The sequence below is a fragment of the Monopterus albus genome, unplaced genomic scaffold (genome assembly GCF_001952655.1).
Source record: "Monopterus albus unplaced genomic scaffold, M_albus_1.0 scaffold56.1, whole genome shotgun sequence".
Lineage (NCBI taxonomy): Eukaryota > Metazoa > Chordata > Actinopteri > Synbranchiformes > Synbranchidae > Monopterus > Monopterus albus.
The window spans coordinates 1,002,389-1,015,071 of record NW_018127936.1 but is presented as its reverse complement, the minus strand read 5'-3'; the positions used below and the strand labels follow the sequence as shown (position 1 = coordinate 1,015,071).

Here is a 12,683-nt window from a genome sequence, read left to right as displayed (position 1 = left end):
CCTGGATCAGCAGTGCGTGATTATGTGGTACATGGACACTTGTTATGAGCCATCTGGTCCTCACATAACTGGAGTGAGATGTGTGTCTGTATTCTTGGCAAGAAGTCAAATACGTTCCCGGGGGGTTGTGCTTTCGCCAAGATTGCCCCTTGTCTCTGATCCTGCCAGTGATTTTTATTGACAGGCTGTCAAGGCACAGTCACAATTTTTATAAGTAAATGTTGTGAGAGGGGTGCCCCTATTTTAGCTTGAGCACTTTTCCCTCCAGATGTCTTTGCACTGCCCTGATTCCTATTTACAACAAAACTGACTCTACATATTAACTTGTGTTGAACTAATCAATAACCTTCATGGTTCTCACCTTGTAAATCATTCAATTTTAAAGTTGGGGGCTTCCTTGGGATTGTAGATATTTTCCAAAAGTGAGGACACATTAGCCAATCCTCATTTTCTGAAACTTCTTCAAAGGGTTGTTTGCGGGTTGAACCCAACACTTCCTCTAATTGTAATCTAAACTTAATTCTGCCCTTCACTCTTAAGTATTTACAACCTCGTTTCCAGAAAGTTGGGACATTGTGTGAATTGAGAAAAACAAAAACAAAATAAAATGTTCTGAAACGCCTACTGTGCTATTTTCAATTAAATATAGGTATTAAATTATTTTCAAATTATTGCATTCTTTTTATATTTACATTTTAATTTTTGGAAATTGGGTTGTAGTTGTGATAATTAAGGTTCTGGTGGGAGGAAGAGAATGCATTTGGTCAAAGTGTGCTGTTGTTTGTCCAGAAAGACAAAATTACTTATTATAAAACATTGGACCCAAATATTTTTTTTCTACAGTATCCCAAAGTAAAAGACTAGGAAGAAGGAGGGAGGGGAAGAGATACCAGTAAAGACAGAGTCACAGAAATGTGAATGGGCGGAGAATATGATAAACAGCTCTTTAAAAAGTCTCCCAGCAAGTGTCTCAGCGTTTGAACATTCACAGACAGCAAAAGAATGGAGCTGAATGCAATAGAAAAGGAGAGTCAGAAAGAAGGAGAAGACAACAAGGCCTTTGTAGCAGAGGTACAGGTGGGCAAATCTGACTACAGCCTGGATCTGTTTTTGCAGTGTTTCTTCAACCACGCTGCTTAGAATAGCTGGAAATGTTTGAAAACCCCTGAGGGTGGTTTGAACCACATACTATGGGTAAATGGAAGAAAGCCTTCGTTTCTATCTATTTATTTGTTAAAACGACATCTCACTGTTATTTTTTACTGAAGTAAAACATTAGCTTGGCTAATCAAGGAGCATTCAGGAACATTCTTCTTCAGTAGAAATGAGAGAAATGTCATCCTAACACATAAATAGACACAAATGAAGACTTTCTTGCATAATATTATGTTGCTGAATTTGACTGTAGGAGTTCTCAAATGTTTCTAATTTTATTAAACAGTGTACAGAATAGCTTGAGAAACAAGTCTAGGCTGTATTCAAATATTCAACTTGATTAATCAAAGAACATTCAAGAGATCCAAAAACGTGTTTACAGAAGTTCTTAAAAGCATCTCAGCTGTATAGGCTTTTGTCAAACATGTATGGTAAAATTTGGTAACTATAGAATACTGCTGTTAATTTAGTCTTGTGTTTGAAAGATAAATAGGCTCTTTAAAACCTTCAGTCAGTTTAGGTTCGAAGTAAATGGGTCAGTGTGTGCAAGCACCTTTTTCTGTTAATATATAACTATATTTCCAATCTTATTCATCCTGCTGTCTGAGACAGGAGCAGGATCAGATTTACATTGATATAGAAAGAGCTTCTGAAGGTGACAATGCACAGAAAAAGACAAACCAACATAAGAAAAGGTAGGCTTTTTTTTTTAAATAAAGACACAATATCTCTTCATGTCAGATTTTCTCAGTGTCAGCAGCCTTTCTCTGGTCACTTTGATGCCACAGTAATGCCCTCTCTCACTATCTCCACCCCCATCTTTCTCATTTTTTTCTTTCTAGCCTGCTGGAGAAGAAAATTGAGGCATTCCAGGGCTATTTTGCAGAGCACAGAGACCAGATCCACCTGATAATACATCTGGGGTTAGGAGCAGGTAAATTATCTTTATTTAGCATCCATTCAAGTGTATCAGGTCTCTAAATAGCAAGCCTCTGTCTTGGGGCCTCTGCAGGCTAGCTAGGCTGACATGTATCAAAGTGCATCTTATTTGTTCATATCTCATAAAAACTGAGATTTTATTGAAGTATGTCCAACGTTCTGTGACCCCCACCCCCTTATCCCCTTTGGTGCTTTTGATTTTGCCATGTAGGATTAAATTACCAATGCTCTGTATAGGGAAAAATCAATTAGTAGTCATGCTCCAGGGCTCTCAGTCTATATGCAGGCTTGTAAAGGGCTGTTTAATTTATTTTTGCAAACTAGCTTGTTTGGCTAGAATGTTTTATGCCTTGGAGACATCTACTCATCCTTATATTCATTCCTATATACACATACTGTACATGTATATGAGGTTTCTATGTGTGCATTAACATGCCGTATAGGGAAAATTAAATGTGTGAAAACAGCTTATTTTTTTATTTGAAGCTCGAGGAGGTCAAACAACTTTCATTTTGCTACCTCGCCCTGTCTCTGACTTTCTCTGACTCCCTTGTACTCCCATGAGAAATAACTGCCCACCTGGCTTTGAATGTGATACTTAAATAGTGTGTGTGAATAGTGGGTTCTTGGTCAGACTCTGATCTCTCCATGTAAGAGTTTAGACCTCTGTTACATTTTTAGCATGATGAAAAATTTATTTTGTAGATCAGTGTCCTGATTTATATATATATATACCGGACATAGTAGTGGTGGACCAACAGAAGAAGAATGCCGTAGTGATATATGTAGCAATCCCAAGCGATAGCAACATCAGGAAGAAGGAACATGAGAAGCTTGAGAAATACCAAGGGCTGAAAGAAGAGCTAGAAAAGATGTGGAAGGTGAAGGCACAAGTGGTCCCCGTGGTAGACTGGGAGAGTGGCTCCAACAGATCCCAGGAACAACATCTGAGATCTCTGTCCAGAAGAGTGCAGTGCTAGGAACAGCTAAGATACTGCGCAAGACCCTCAAGCTTCCAGGCCTCTGGTAGAGGCCTGGGAGCTTTAAGGTCCTGCGGAAGGAAAGACCGCCCCAAAGTGGGGGGAGTAGGAAATTTATATATAAATACAGTGTATATATAAATGATTGTAAGCTGTATATAAAGTTGTGAAAATTGGCCCCACACTTTACCAGTTCCAACATTTAAGTAATAGTTTCATGTAAGAACCAGTACTTAAATAATCTAGTACTATAAGAAACATTATTCTAAAATGAACCATCTTGCACAAAGGGTACTTTTACTTTTGGTTGATATAGTTTGTTGCTAATATTTTGTGTACTCAAGTAAAACCGTAAATTAATGTCTTTTACATACTAAAAAGTATTTATACACTGTACTATTGCTATTTTTACTTAAAATATCTGAGTACTTCTACCACATTGCGACACAGTGATGAATAATATCACTGTCTCATCAGATTTTGTCTTTTGAGGATGTGTTAAGTTTCAGCTGTGCAGGAGAGCTTCACGGATTTTAGAGCTAACATTAACTATACCCCCTCATGTCTCCCCATTTAAGTGGAAGATGTAAAGCAGCAAATAAATAAATGAATGAGAAATTTTTTAATAAAAAAGTGTAAAATGTTATCAGCACTGTGGTATGTAATTCACACTAAGTCCAAATTTGTTTCAGGCTTTGCTGCCATGGTTATAGCAGCATGTGTTCTGAACTTCCGTCAGGCTTCTGTGCTGCTGGTCATCTCCTTGGTAACCATATTTTTCCTGGTCTGGGATTGGATGATGGAACGCTATGGCGACAGGGTGTGGGTGGAGCTCCATCCTATCAGAGACCTTTTCAACAGAAACTGTTTCAGGATCAGATGGTGAGAACTGGGACTCCATTCAAATCCTGTTTCGGTTTTTCTATTCTCGGCCTCTATTTATCAAGCATCTCAGAGTGGGAAATCACTCCTAACTGGCCAAAAATCCTTAGTGATGCATTTTTGGTCCTACTTAGGAGCAGAAGTAAGTTAATTTTATTGACGTCCCTAATGTTGGAGATCATTCCTTTCATTGCCAAAATGTAGGAGAGCTCCAGAAGCATCCTAATTAGTTAGGAGGTGCCAGGAGCGGGCATTCAGGTGGAGATATGCAGATTCTGTGGAGAGCAATTTCTTTTAGAATTTACATTACTCTTATTACAAATCAAGAACAAAGTGATTTCCACTAAATGTAGTTTTACAAGCACTGTTTGGTATAAATAGTCCAATCTCCTTGACTCAAATATAGAAACTGGTACCTATTTAAGAATACTGTTGACTGAGTGGCTAACTACACAGTCTAATCCTCTCCCAAGCAAGGTGCCAGCTGAGTATAATGTTTTCTTATGAAAGTGTGGGAATGCTCTTTTGTCATTTTCTCATTTATTTACAACATTCCTACTAATACATCACACATTACAGATGTACATACTGTCTCTCCCTCCCTCTCTCTCCCTGCCTGTGCTTCTCTCTCTCACTCTCTCCAGGATACTACACGTGTTACTTCTGGGGGCTGTGGTGTGCTGGCTTGTACTGGACACCGCTCAACGGGGGAAAAGGCAGCTTATGTCTTTCTCTGGTTTGCTGATCCTTGTCTTCTTAATGATGTTGTTCTCCAAACACCCATTCAGGGTAAGGGATGCGCATGCAAGCTTAAACAAGCACATGCACACTGACAAATTAATTTTACATATTGCACGTGTTGCAGTGGTCTTGGCAAACATTGATATGTGGGATTGAGCTACAGTTTGTCTTTGGTCTGCTGAGTCTCAGGACCACATTTGGCTTAAGTGCATTGGAATGGCTCGGAAAACAAGCAGAAGTATGTACAGTAAACACACACAAATATTATTTCCGTGGCATGTCACTTTTTCTTTTACTCTGCCAGCAGAAATTTCTACTGTTACTGTTTTTTGCTTTTACCAGTTACTATAGAACTATAACATCACAAACTGCTGCAACTCTACTTGACCTTTATGGTGCAGATGGTGGAAGAGTTACAGCTTACACAAAAAATCTACAGCCAGTTGTTTCAAAATATTCTGTTTCTGTTACTAAAAATTCTACATTTCCTCCATACAGAAGTTTATGTCTTTCGCAGATATTGGGTCTGAGTTTGTGTTTGGTGCCAGTTACACAGACCATTTCTTTGTTTTCAAGGTATGAATTGCACAGGTATCATCCACACATGAATGAGGCAACAATAAAATGATAATGATTGAGTTTGGGCATGTAGCTGTCATGGTATCAGAAAACCGGATAGGTTTCTGATCAATGTCTGCCAGGTGTACAGATGCTTCATAAGGTCAAGTTACAGTAGGTGAGTTAGTCAATAAAACAAAAATAGGATCACAAAAAATGTAATGATAATGACGACTTACTGCATTTAATAACAAGGCTTATGTTTTCATGTACTGTATATGTATACATGTATATTCTGAATATGATCAAATCAAATCATGACTTTGATACTACCGTGCATGTAAACATAGTCACTGATACCAAGGACAATGATGGCGGTGATTGTGGACTCTCTCCAGGTGATGCCTATATTGGTCTTTTTGAGCTCTGTCATCTCCATTCTCTACCACTTTGGCTTCATGTCCTGGCTCATTTGCAAGGTGAGGAGGTGAGAAGATAAAGTGTAAAGACAAAGAGAAATATGTGATGTCAAATAATTTATTTTTTTAAGTATCTCATGTATAGGTAATATAATATAGCTATAAAATATTAGCTATAGCTATAACAATAATAGTTATAATATAATATAGCTTAGGTAATATAAGACAAATAATGACTTTTCAAAGTAACTGGAAATGAGCATAATGATTCATTGAGGAACTTTTTTTTTAATTTGTGTATTTTATATATTAATTTTTCTCTGTTCAGTTGTTTTCCTTTGATCTTCCATGCTACACTTTTCTACCCCCAGATTGGATTCATAATGATGGTAACCATGGGAACATCTCCAGCAGAATCAATGGCTGCAGCTGGAAATATATTCCTAGGACAGGTAAACAACAGTATATACAGTACTGTAGAGTGTGCGTGCATGTGTGTGTGTGTATACAGAAGGCTGCGAAGGGTGCTTCTGTCATTTAACCTAGTTTTCACTGTAACTGGAATGGACAAAATAATACAAACACCTGTCACTATACAGTAACACAATACATTTCAACTGCACCTCAAACTAGATCTTGCCAAAATGACCATACAGCTTAATCAACACCTATCAAAAACTGAACATCATAACATATGTCTATTGCAGGACTGTTGTATTACGCAGGGTTCCTAATAAACTGTCACCTGAGTGTATGCTGTACAAGTATATACATGACCCCAGTAGTCCCAAACTAACCCAGCCATTTTTCCCTTTCTGTCAGTCAGAAGCAGTTCTCCTGATTCTGCCTTACATCAATGGGCTAACTCGCTCTGAGATCCATGCTGTGATGACAGGAGGTTTTGCCAGCGTTGCTGGTACCATTCTGGGAGCCTATATCTCCCTTGGGGTGAGAAAAAACATGTGGGAGGGAGGGGATGAAGGGGTAAAGAAGGTACTGAGATTCTCATGAGCTTGTCAGAATTAAATCTAAGCTTAAAAAATACATTTTAAAGCTAAATATTAAAGAAGTCCAGTTTGTGACTTGACGTCATCAAAAATGCATTACTTAAAAGTAGGAAGATATTTGTAATATCCCAAAGTCGTAAGAATAAGAACTACCTAGGGTTTTTTTTAGGTGTCGACTTCAGAGCTTTTCAGACTCTTGACACTTACCTGAGAGTTTAAAAAGGACTTTAACAGCTTGGTCAGGAAGTGAATGATTGGCTTCTGAATTCATTTTCTATGTGCCTGTCCTTTAAGGTTGAGCCTACACACTTGTTGACAGCATCAGTGCTGTCAGCTCCAGCCTCCCTGGCCATCGCCAAAACGTTCTGGCCCGAGACAGAGACCCAGAGTGTGAAGGCCAGTTGTGACTTCAAATTAGGCAAAGGGTAGGACAGGACGGAATAGACACACATATGTAAACACATGCTTCATACAAAAATGTATTGTTTCAATAAATAATTTGGCACATTTCTGAGACCCCTCTGAAATTTCATTTTGAGATTTTCAGGAGGTCTGAGCTGTCAGTCCAGGGGTCTGAGGCCCCCTGTATTTCACACACAGTTCTTAGACACAGAGTCCTTAAGTAACTTAAATTTATAGACAATATCTGTCTATAATTTATAACTCAGATACAATGGGAAGCAACAGTGGCAAGTAGTTTAGAACTGTAGTGTCACAACTGTGTAAAAATCTGTTCCTGAATAAGTAGAAATGAGAAAGTCTGATGATCTACAGAACTGCAGTGCAGATGACAATATGTCATCAACCCGCTGATGCCAGGTGACATTTTGATGAGACACTGTTCAGAGGATTGGCTGTTTTATAACCTTTCAAATCCCTATGTCCCATCAGAGAGTGTTCAAATGCTCTGGAGGCCATGTCCCAAGGCGCAACTTGTGCTGTGAAAGTTGTGGCCAACATTGTTGTCAACATCATTTCCATCCTGTCACTGGTGGCTTTTCTCGACACTGTACTCTCCTGGCTGGGTGCAATGTTTGGCTGTCCACAACTCAGCTTCACGGTAGAGGCCCTGACCATAAACATAAACACAACTATCCAACATATACTAACAGTATATATATGTTCATACATTAACTCACATGTGCACTCACTCTTTTTATTTCTTTCTGTTTTTCTTGTAGCTCATCTGCTCCTATGTCTTCATGCCTCTGTCCTTCATGATGGGGGTTTCCTGGGAGGACAGTTTCATTGTTGCTGAGCTGATCGGCATAAAGGCATTCCTCAATGAGTTCATGGCCTATCAGAAGTTGTCAAAATTAATCAAGAGACGGAAGGCAGGAGGTCCTGAATATGTGAACGATGTAAAGCAGTATATTTCTGTAAGTCACAGTATTTTATTCTTACTATAGCTTTTTTATTGTTTTTGTATTTTGTTACTTTTTTATTTGTAAAACTTTACTTTCTGTCTGTTCATTTCTGCAATTACTTGGATGAATATTGTATATTTGACATCATGTAATAGACAATGCTCAGAAAATCTAATGGCATTCAAAGTACTTGGACACAGACTTTTGAGCAAAAAGGCTACCATAGTATTAAGTGGTAACTTGTAGTGGCTAAAGTGACAAAAGCCAATTTAATTATCTATAGCATGTTGGCTTGTAGACAATTTCATTTATGCTTCAGTGGCAGATATACACAAACAGTGCTTAATTTAAAGATATAGGTGTGGCCAGAGAGTTTGAGAGCCTATCACACTCAGCCAGTTTGATGTTTGGTTGTTTTATTTCCAGTTCCAGTCAGTCATACGCAATCCCTTTTTTTTATAATTTAGATTTTCTTGAGCAACTAACTGCTAAAACAAGAGGAAGATTATGGTGATTATGATTATGTTTTTGGTTGCGTTCGCATTTGCAGGTCTTAGCTCTGAATTCCAATTTTTTGTCAGATTTGATCTTTTTGTGTTGGTGGTTTGCAGTCATGTTTATAAGTGACATGTATGAAGTTTTGTGAACACTGTTTAGGTCATAAAGTCTCACAGATGCACAGTTTTAACTAAATGTGAGCCAGGTAGGTACAAAAATAACAATTTGCAATGGTCGAATTGCAGAATTTGTTTAAAAACTGTTTGGTTATAATAAGTTCCTTCAAGTGTGACTTGATCAGAGGTTTCTCCATAAGTAACACATTTGAAATATCCTCGTGTCTCCACTGATGAATTCCAATCTGACCAGTCTGACAGCGGTCACATAGTCAGATATCAGATATGAATCATACACATATGCAAGTGACCCAGATCTGATTTGGAAAAAATGGTTTGTTAACACATTCATGAAGATCAGATCTGAGTCACTTGGAGACAAATAATAATAATAATCTGATTTGGGCAACTTCAACAGGTAATGTGATGTAAAAATATTAGCTTAAACATCCATTAAAGTTACCTTGTGGAGATCTGGACCACTATTAGCACTATGGAGCAGTGTTATGTTTTATGGGATTCCGTTTCTGGTGTTCAAACCACATTTAGAGAATTATACAGTAATTTAGAAAGTAGCTCAAAGTTTCTGTGTGGTCATCAATAATAACATCTGGGACAAATAACAGTTGATGCTAGTGTACATATAGAAAACAGCGAAGACAGGCTGCACCCTAGCAAAGACAGATAGCCTTGTAAACTGCATTAGTGTCTGTATCACATCAGGGTAGTGCTGGGCAAAAGTTCTAATGTGATACTGGTTGGTAATGGCATATCACCAGAAATTATTAATTTATGGTGAAGAATGTATGACTTGCATATAATAATGATTTCATGTTACTAAATGTGGAATCTCCCTAATGTCATCTAGTTGTGTGTTTGCCTTCTAACAGCTACAGTACATATGACACAGGAAACATACAGTATATAAGGTTACAGTATGGTAAAGTATAATTTAATCCAAGCTTCAATATCAAAGAATGTTTGGATTTTTCTTACATAACAGTTTAGATGAATTCTGTTTCCTCATTTAGATCCACTCTGAAACCATTGCAACTTATGCTTTGTGTGGATTTTCCAACCTTGGCGCCCTGGGATCGCTGGTTGGAGTAATGTGTGAGTTCTTAGAAAGGCTGAGACACAGTCTCTACCACTCACATAGAAATGTATGTGATGAAAACTCAAATGTGTAATAGATTTTTTATTTTTTTCATTTGGCACAAGTGAGAGTAAGTAGTGAAGAATCCATATGCTACAAAGAAGTGTGTGGGTTTACTGAGAGTTAAGTCTCTTTCATTTTGCCTGTGGTTGCCTTATAGCCTGGAAAGAAAAAGAAAACCCAGACACCAGAAAAAAAAGGACAAACATTAAACTGCTACATTTATTAGCACTCTTTGTTTTTTAACATATAGTTGTTCTTCTTTCAGCGACCATGGCTCCAGACAGACGATCTGACATCACCAGTTGTGGCCTCAGAGCTCTGATTGCAGGCAGCGTCTCCTGCTTTATGACAGCTTGTATTGCAGGTGGCTGTTTCCTCTTACCGTCTGTCATCTATCCTTATGGTGTGCAGTATGTATACTGTTAGGCCTCATTTTCAAACAGTAGGTTTCTCATCCTGATGGAACCTTCCAGAAACATAAAAATACACAGACGCTGTAGCCAGTTTATAACACTGGAAGACTTTCATCACACCCATATGTCACATTAATAACACAGTCACAGTAAGTGTTAGTCTGGTAAACATATAGTGTTCTACGCAGTAAACTGACTCAGAAATGGTCATGTTGATGGAAACGTTTACATTTTTATTTTTACAGCTACATAATCGTTATTCTCACTTTTATCAGTGGAAACCATTACACACAAGTGGTTTATTTAAAATCAAAGCCAAAGCCACAAATTCAGCATTTTTAAACTGCAAATCTACACTCACCAGCCACTTTATTTCCCCAGCTACATACATGAGACAGTCATAATATTAGGAACACCTCTGATATAATATAATGTAGCCAAGTATAACACCATTTATAGTTTTATATTTGCTACTTAGGTTTTTTTCTTTCATATATATAATTGTTTTATGTGTTAAGCTGAAATAAACTGAAATAATTTCAATATATTGCAAAAACATAATTAGCAGATAGTTCACCAAATGTTTAAAGTCAATTAACATACTAATACACATTTTAATTTTGAATTTTCAAATCCTAATAGCTCTATTTTATATCTCAATACATGTTGAAATTAATATGAGAACAGTGTTTAATTGACGCAATAAGTGACAAGAATGCATAGAATGTTTGTATATATTTTATATCTAGGCAAAGATTTTTATGAGGACACTACTCTGTGGGTTTCTAGGTGTGCTGTATATCCCTGAACTTCAGTGCCCTGATTTTTTAAGCACAGAATTCAACAATACCAGTGTAAACATCAGCACACAACTGGTCACCTGCTGCACACAATTATATAACAGGTGTGTATGTTATTGTATCACATTGATGTCTGGACCCAGTTTGTACCCATTTTATGTTCATACCTTTGGAATAACTGTCACCAGTCACCATATTTGCTGTTACACTGTATATTTACTCGGCATCGTCCAGCAAGCTCCATAGACATTTTTGATATCTTAATACTAAAGATGTCACAATTCAATACTAAGTATTGGTATTGGCATCAAGCCAGGCATATTTAACAGGATCACTATCAGCCAGAATAAAGCTGATCTGATACTTATTTAGACCTACAGTCCTGTGTTTGAGAAGACTGCGTTTTTAAGGTGTATGTGTGAGCTCTGAGAGTGTGTTGTCCAGCTCCTGGTTATTCTTATATTCATATCAATAATTTAAGCTAATAAATTTAATATTTTGGAACCAAGACCCAATCCTGTATTTGGATCAAAAAGCCCCTGAAAAATAATGTACCAGATGAATGTCAAGTTCAATATGTCAGGTATTTAATGAACATTTACAGCAGGTAAATATTATTGGATTGGATTTTGGTATTGGAAGATACTTAATATTAAAAGAATCGGCATGTGGGCCAAAAAAACTGGATCGGTATGTCCCTACTTCATACAGTTATAAACACATCACAATCAGTTTATAAGAGAGCTGCTATGATCATGTGTGTGTTTGTTTTTTTTTTTTACAGTGTGACACTTTATGAACCACTGAATGTGACAATCAAAGGAGGATTCAGTTGGAGCAATCTACAAGGCTGCTGCACACTCACACCCCCTACACATTTCAACTGCAGCATGGTGCTTTGAATCACTGTGAACAAAAACACTCCTCGGTGCCTCATTATTAGAAATATATGTAGCTTCATTTTCACTTGTATAGTTAAAAGTTCGTTTTGATAAAGTTTTTTCACTGGTTTTGTACAAAAGTATCAGTCATCATGTAACATTAATGGGAAATATCTTTGTATGAATGGTTGTTGCTACAAATTTTTCTTTGTATTTTACCATCAGTGAGAAAAATACAATGATCATTGATCAGACATGTCAACCAGTGAATAAATAAATCATAAATGGAAAATGCAAAAAGTACAAAAATAGAAAATATAAGACAAAAGATAAAGGATAAAAGAGAGCCACCCTCAAGTGTAGTGTAAGTACCTGAAATCATTAAACTCTCTAAATTTTTTGAGTGTAATTAATATTTTTTCAGCTGATTGATCTGATAAGGTGATAGGTTTTTCTGACCTCTAATTAATAACTTTTCCGCTGCAGTTGTGGGCACAAGAGAGGTTAACATTTCCCTAGATAGAATTTAACCTTACAGAGGACTGTCCATATATTTTAAGAATTAGATTTTTTTTATGTGGAAACACGTTTGCATCAACTGACATCTATATTTGTGTAAAGGTTTTGATGAAATAAAGTGTATGTTAAGCTGTGAAATAGGGTGATTTTGATTGTTCATGGTGGTTTGTCTGCACAGTGGATCCATCCACCATTCATTATTCCTGAATAGGGTCATAGGCGGCTGGGGCCAAACCCCGCTGACATAAC

General features: G+C 37.2%; 1 protein-coding gene across 4 annotated transcripts; it reads left to right on the top strand.

The window, feature by feature from the left end:
* Positions 1 to 994: 994 nt before the first annotated feature.
* On the top strand, positions 995 to 12,552 carry LOC109961593 (solute carrier family 28 member 3). Of its 4 annotated transcripts, XM_020602529.1 has the most exons (16): positions 995 to 1,077; positions 1,768 to 1,850; positions 1,998 to 2,089; positions 3,767 to 3,956; positions 4,601 to 4,935; positions 5,196 to 5,273; positions 5,654 to 5,734; positions 6,046 to 6,126; positions 6,497 to 6,622; positions 6,976 to 7,106; positions 7,573 to 7,741; positions 7,863 to 8,060; positions 9,694 to 9,775; positions 10,087 to 10,185; positions 11,024 to 11,138; positions 11,819 to 12,552. In XM_020602529.1, exons 6-16 carry the CDS (start codon positions 5,202 to 5,204, stop codon positions 11,934 to 11,936), a joined length of 1,272 nt encoding a protein of 423 aa, XP_020458185.1. In that variant the 5' UTR covers positions 995 to 1,077; positions 1,768 to 1,850; positions 1,998 to 2,089; positions 3,767 to 3,956; positions 4,601 to 4,935; positions 5,196 to 5,201; the 3' UTR covers positions 11,937 to 12,552. The 4 variants fall into 4 exon arrangements, with proteins under 4 accessions (XP_020458185.1, XP_020458184.1, XP_020458188.1 ...); XM_020602528.1 differs by having other exon boundaries at positions 4,601 to 5,273; XM_020602530.1 differs by lacking the exon at positions 1,768 to 1,850 and having other exon boundaries at positions 1,004 to 1,077; positions 4,601 to 5,273.
* Positions 12,553 to 12,683: the final 131 nt, after the last annotated feature.

Excerpts from the sequence above, each read along its gene's own strand:
- LOC109961593 (XM_020602529.1), top strand. The coding sequence starts at position 5,202 with ATGTCTTTCGCAGATATTGGGTCTGAGTTTGTGTTTGGTGCCAGTTAC. Across the intron at positions 7,742-7,862 it reads GTCCACAACTCAGCTTCACG|CTCATCTGCTCCTATGTCTT; the intron begins GTAGAGGCCCTG and ends TTTTTCTTGTAG. Across the intron at positions 10,186-11,023 it reads TATGACAGCTTGTATTGCAG|GTGTGCTGTATATCCCTGAA; the intron begins GTGGCTGTTTCC and ends GTGGGTTTCTAG.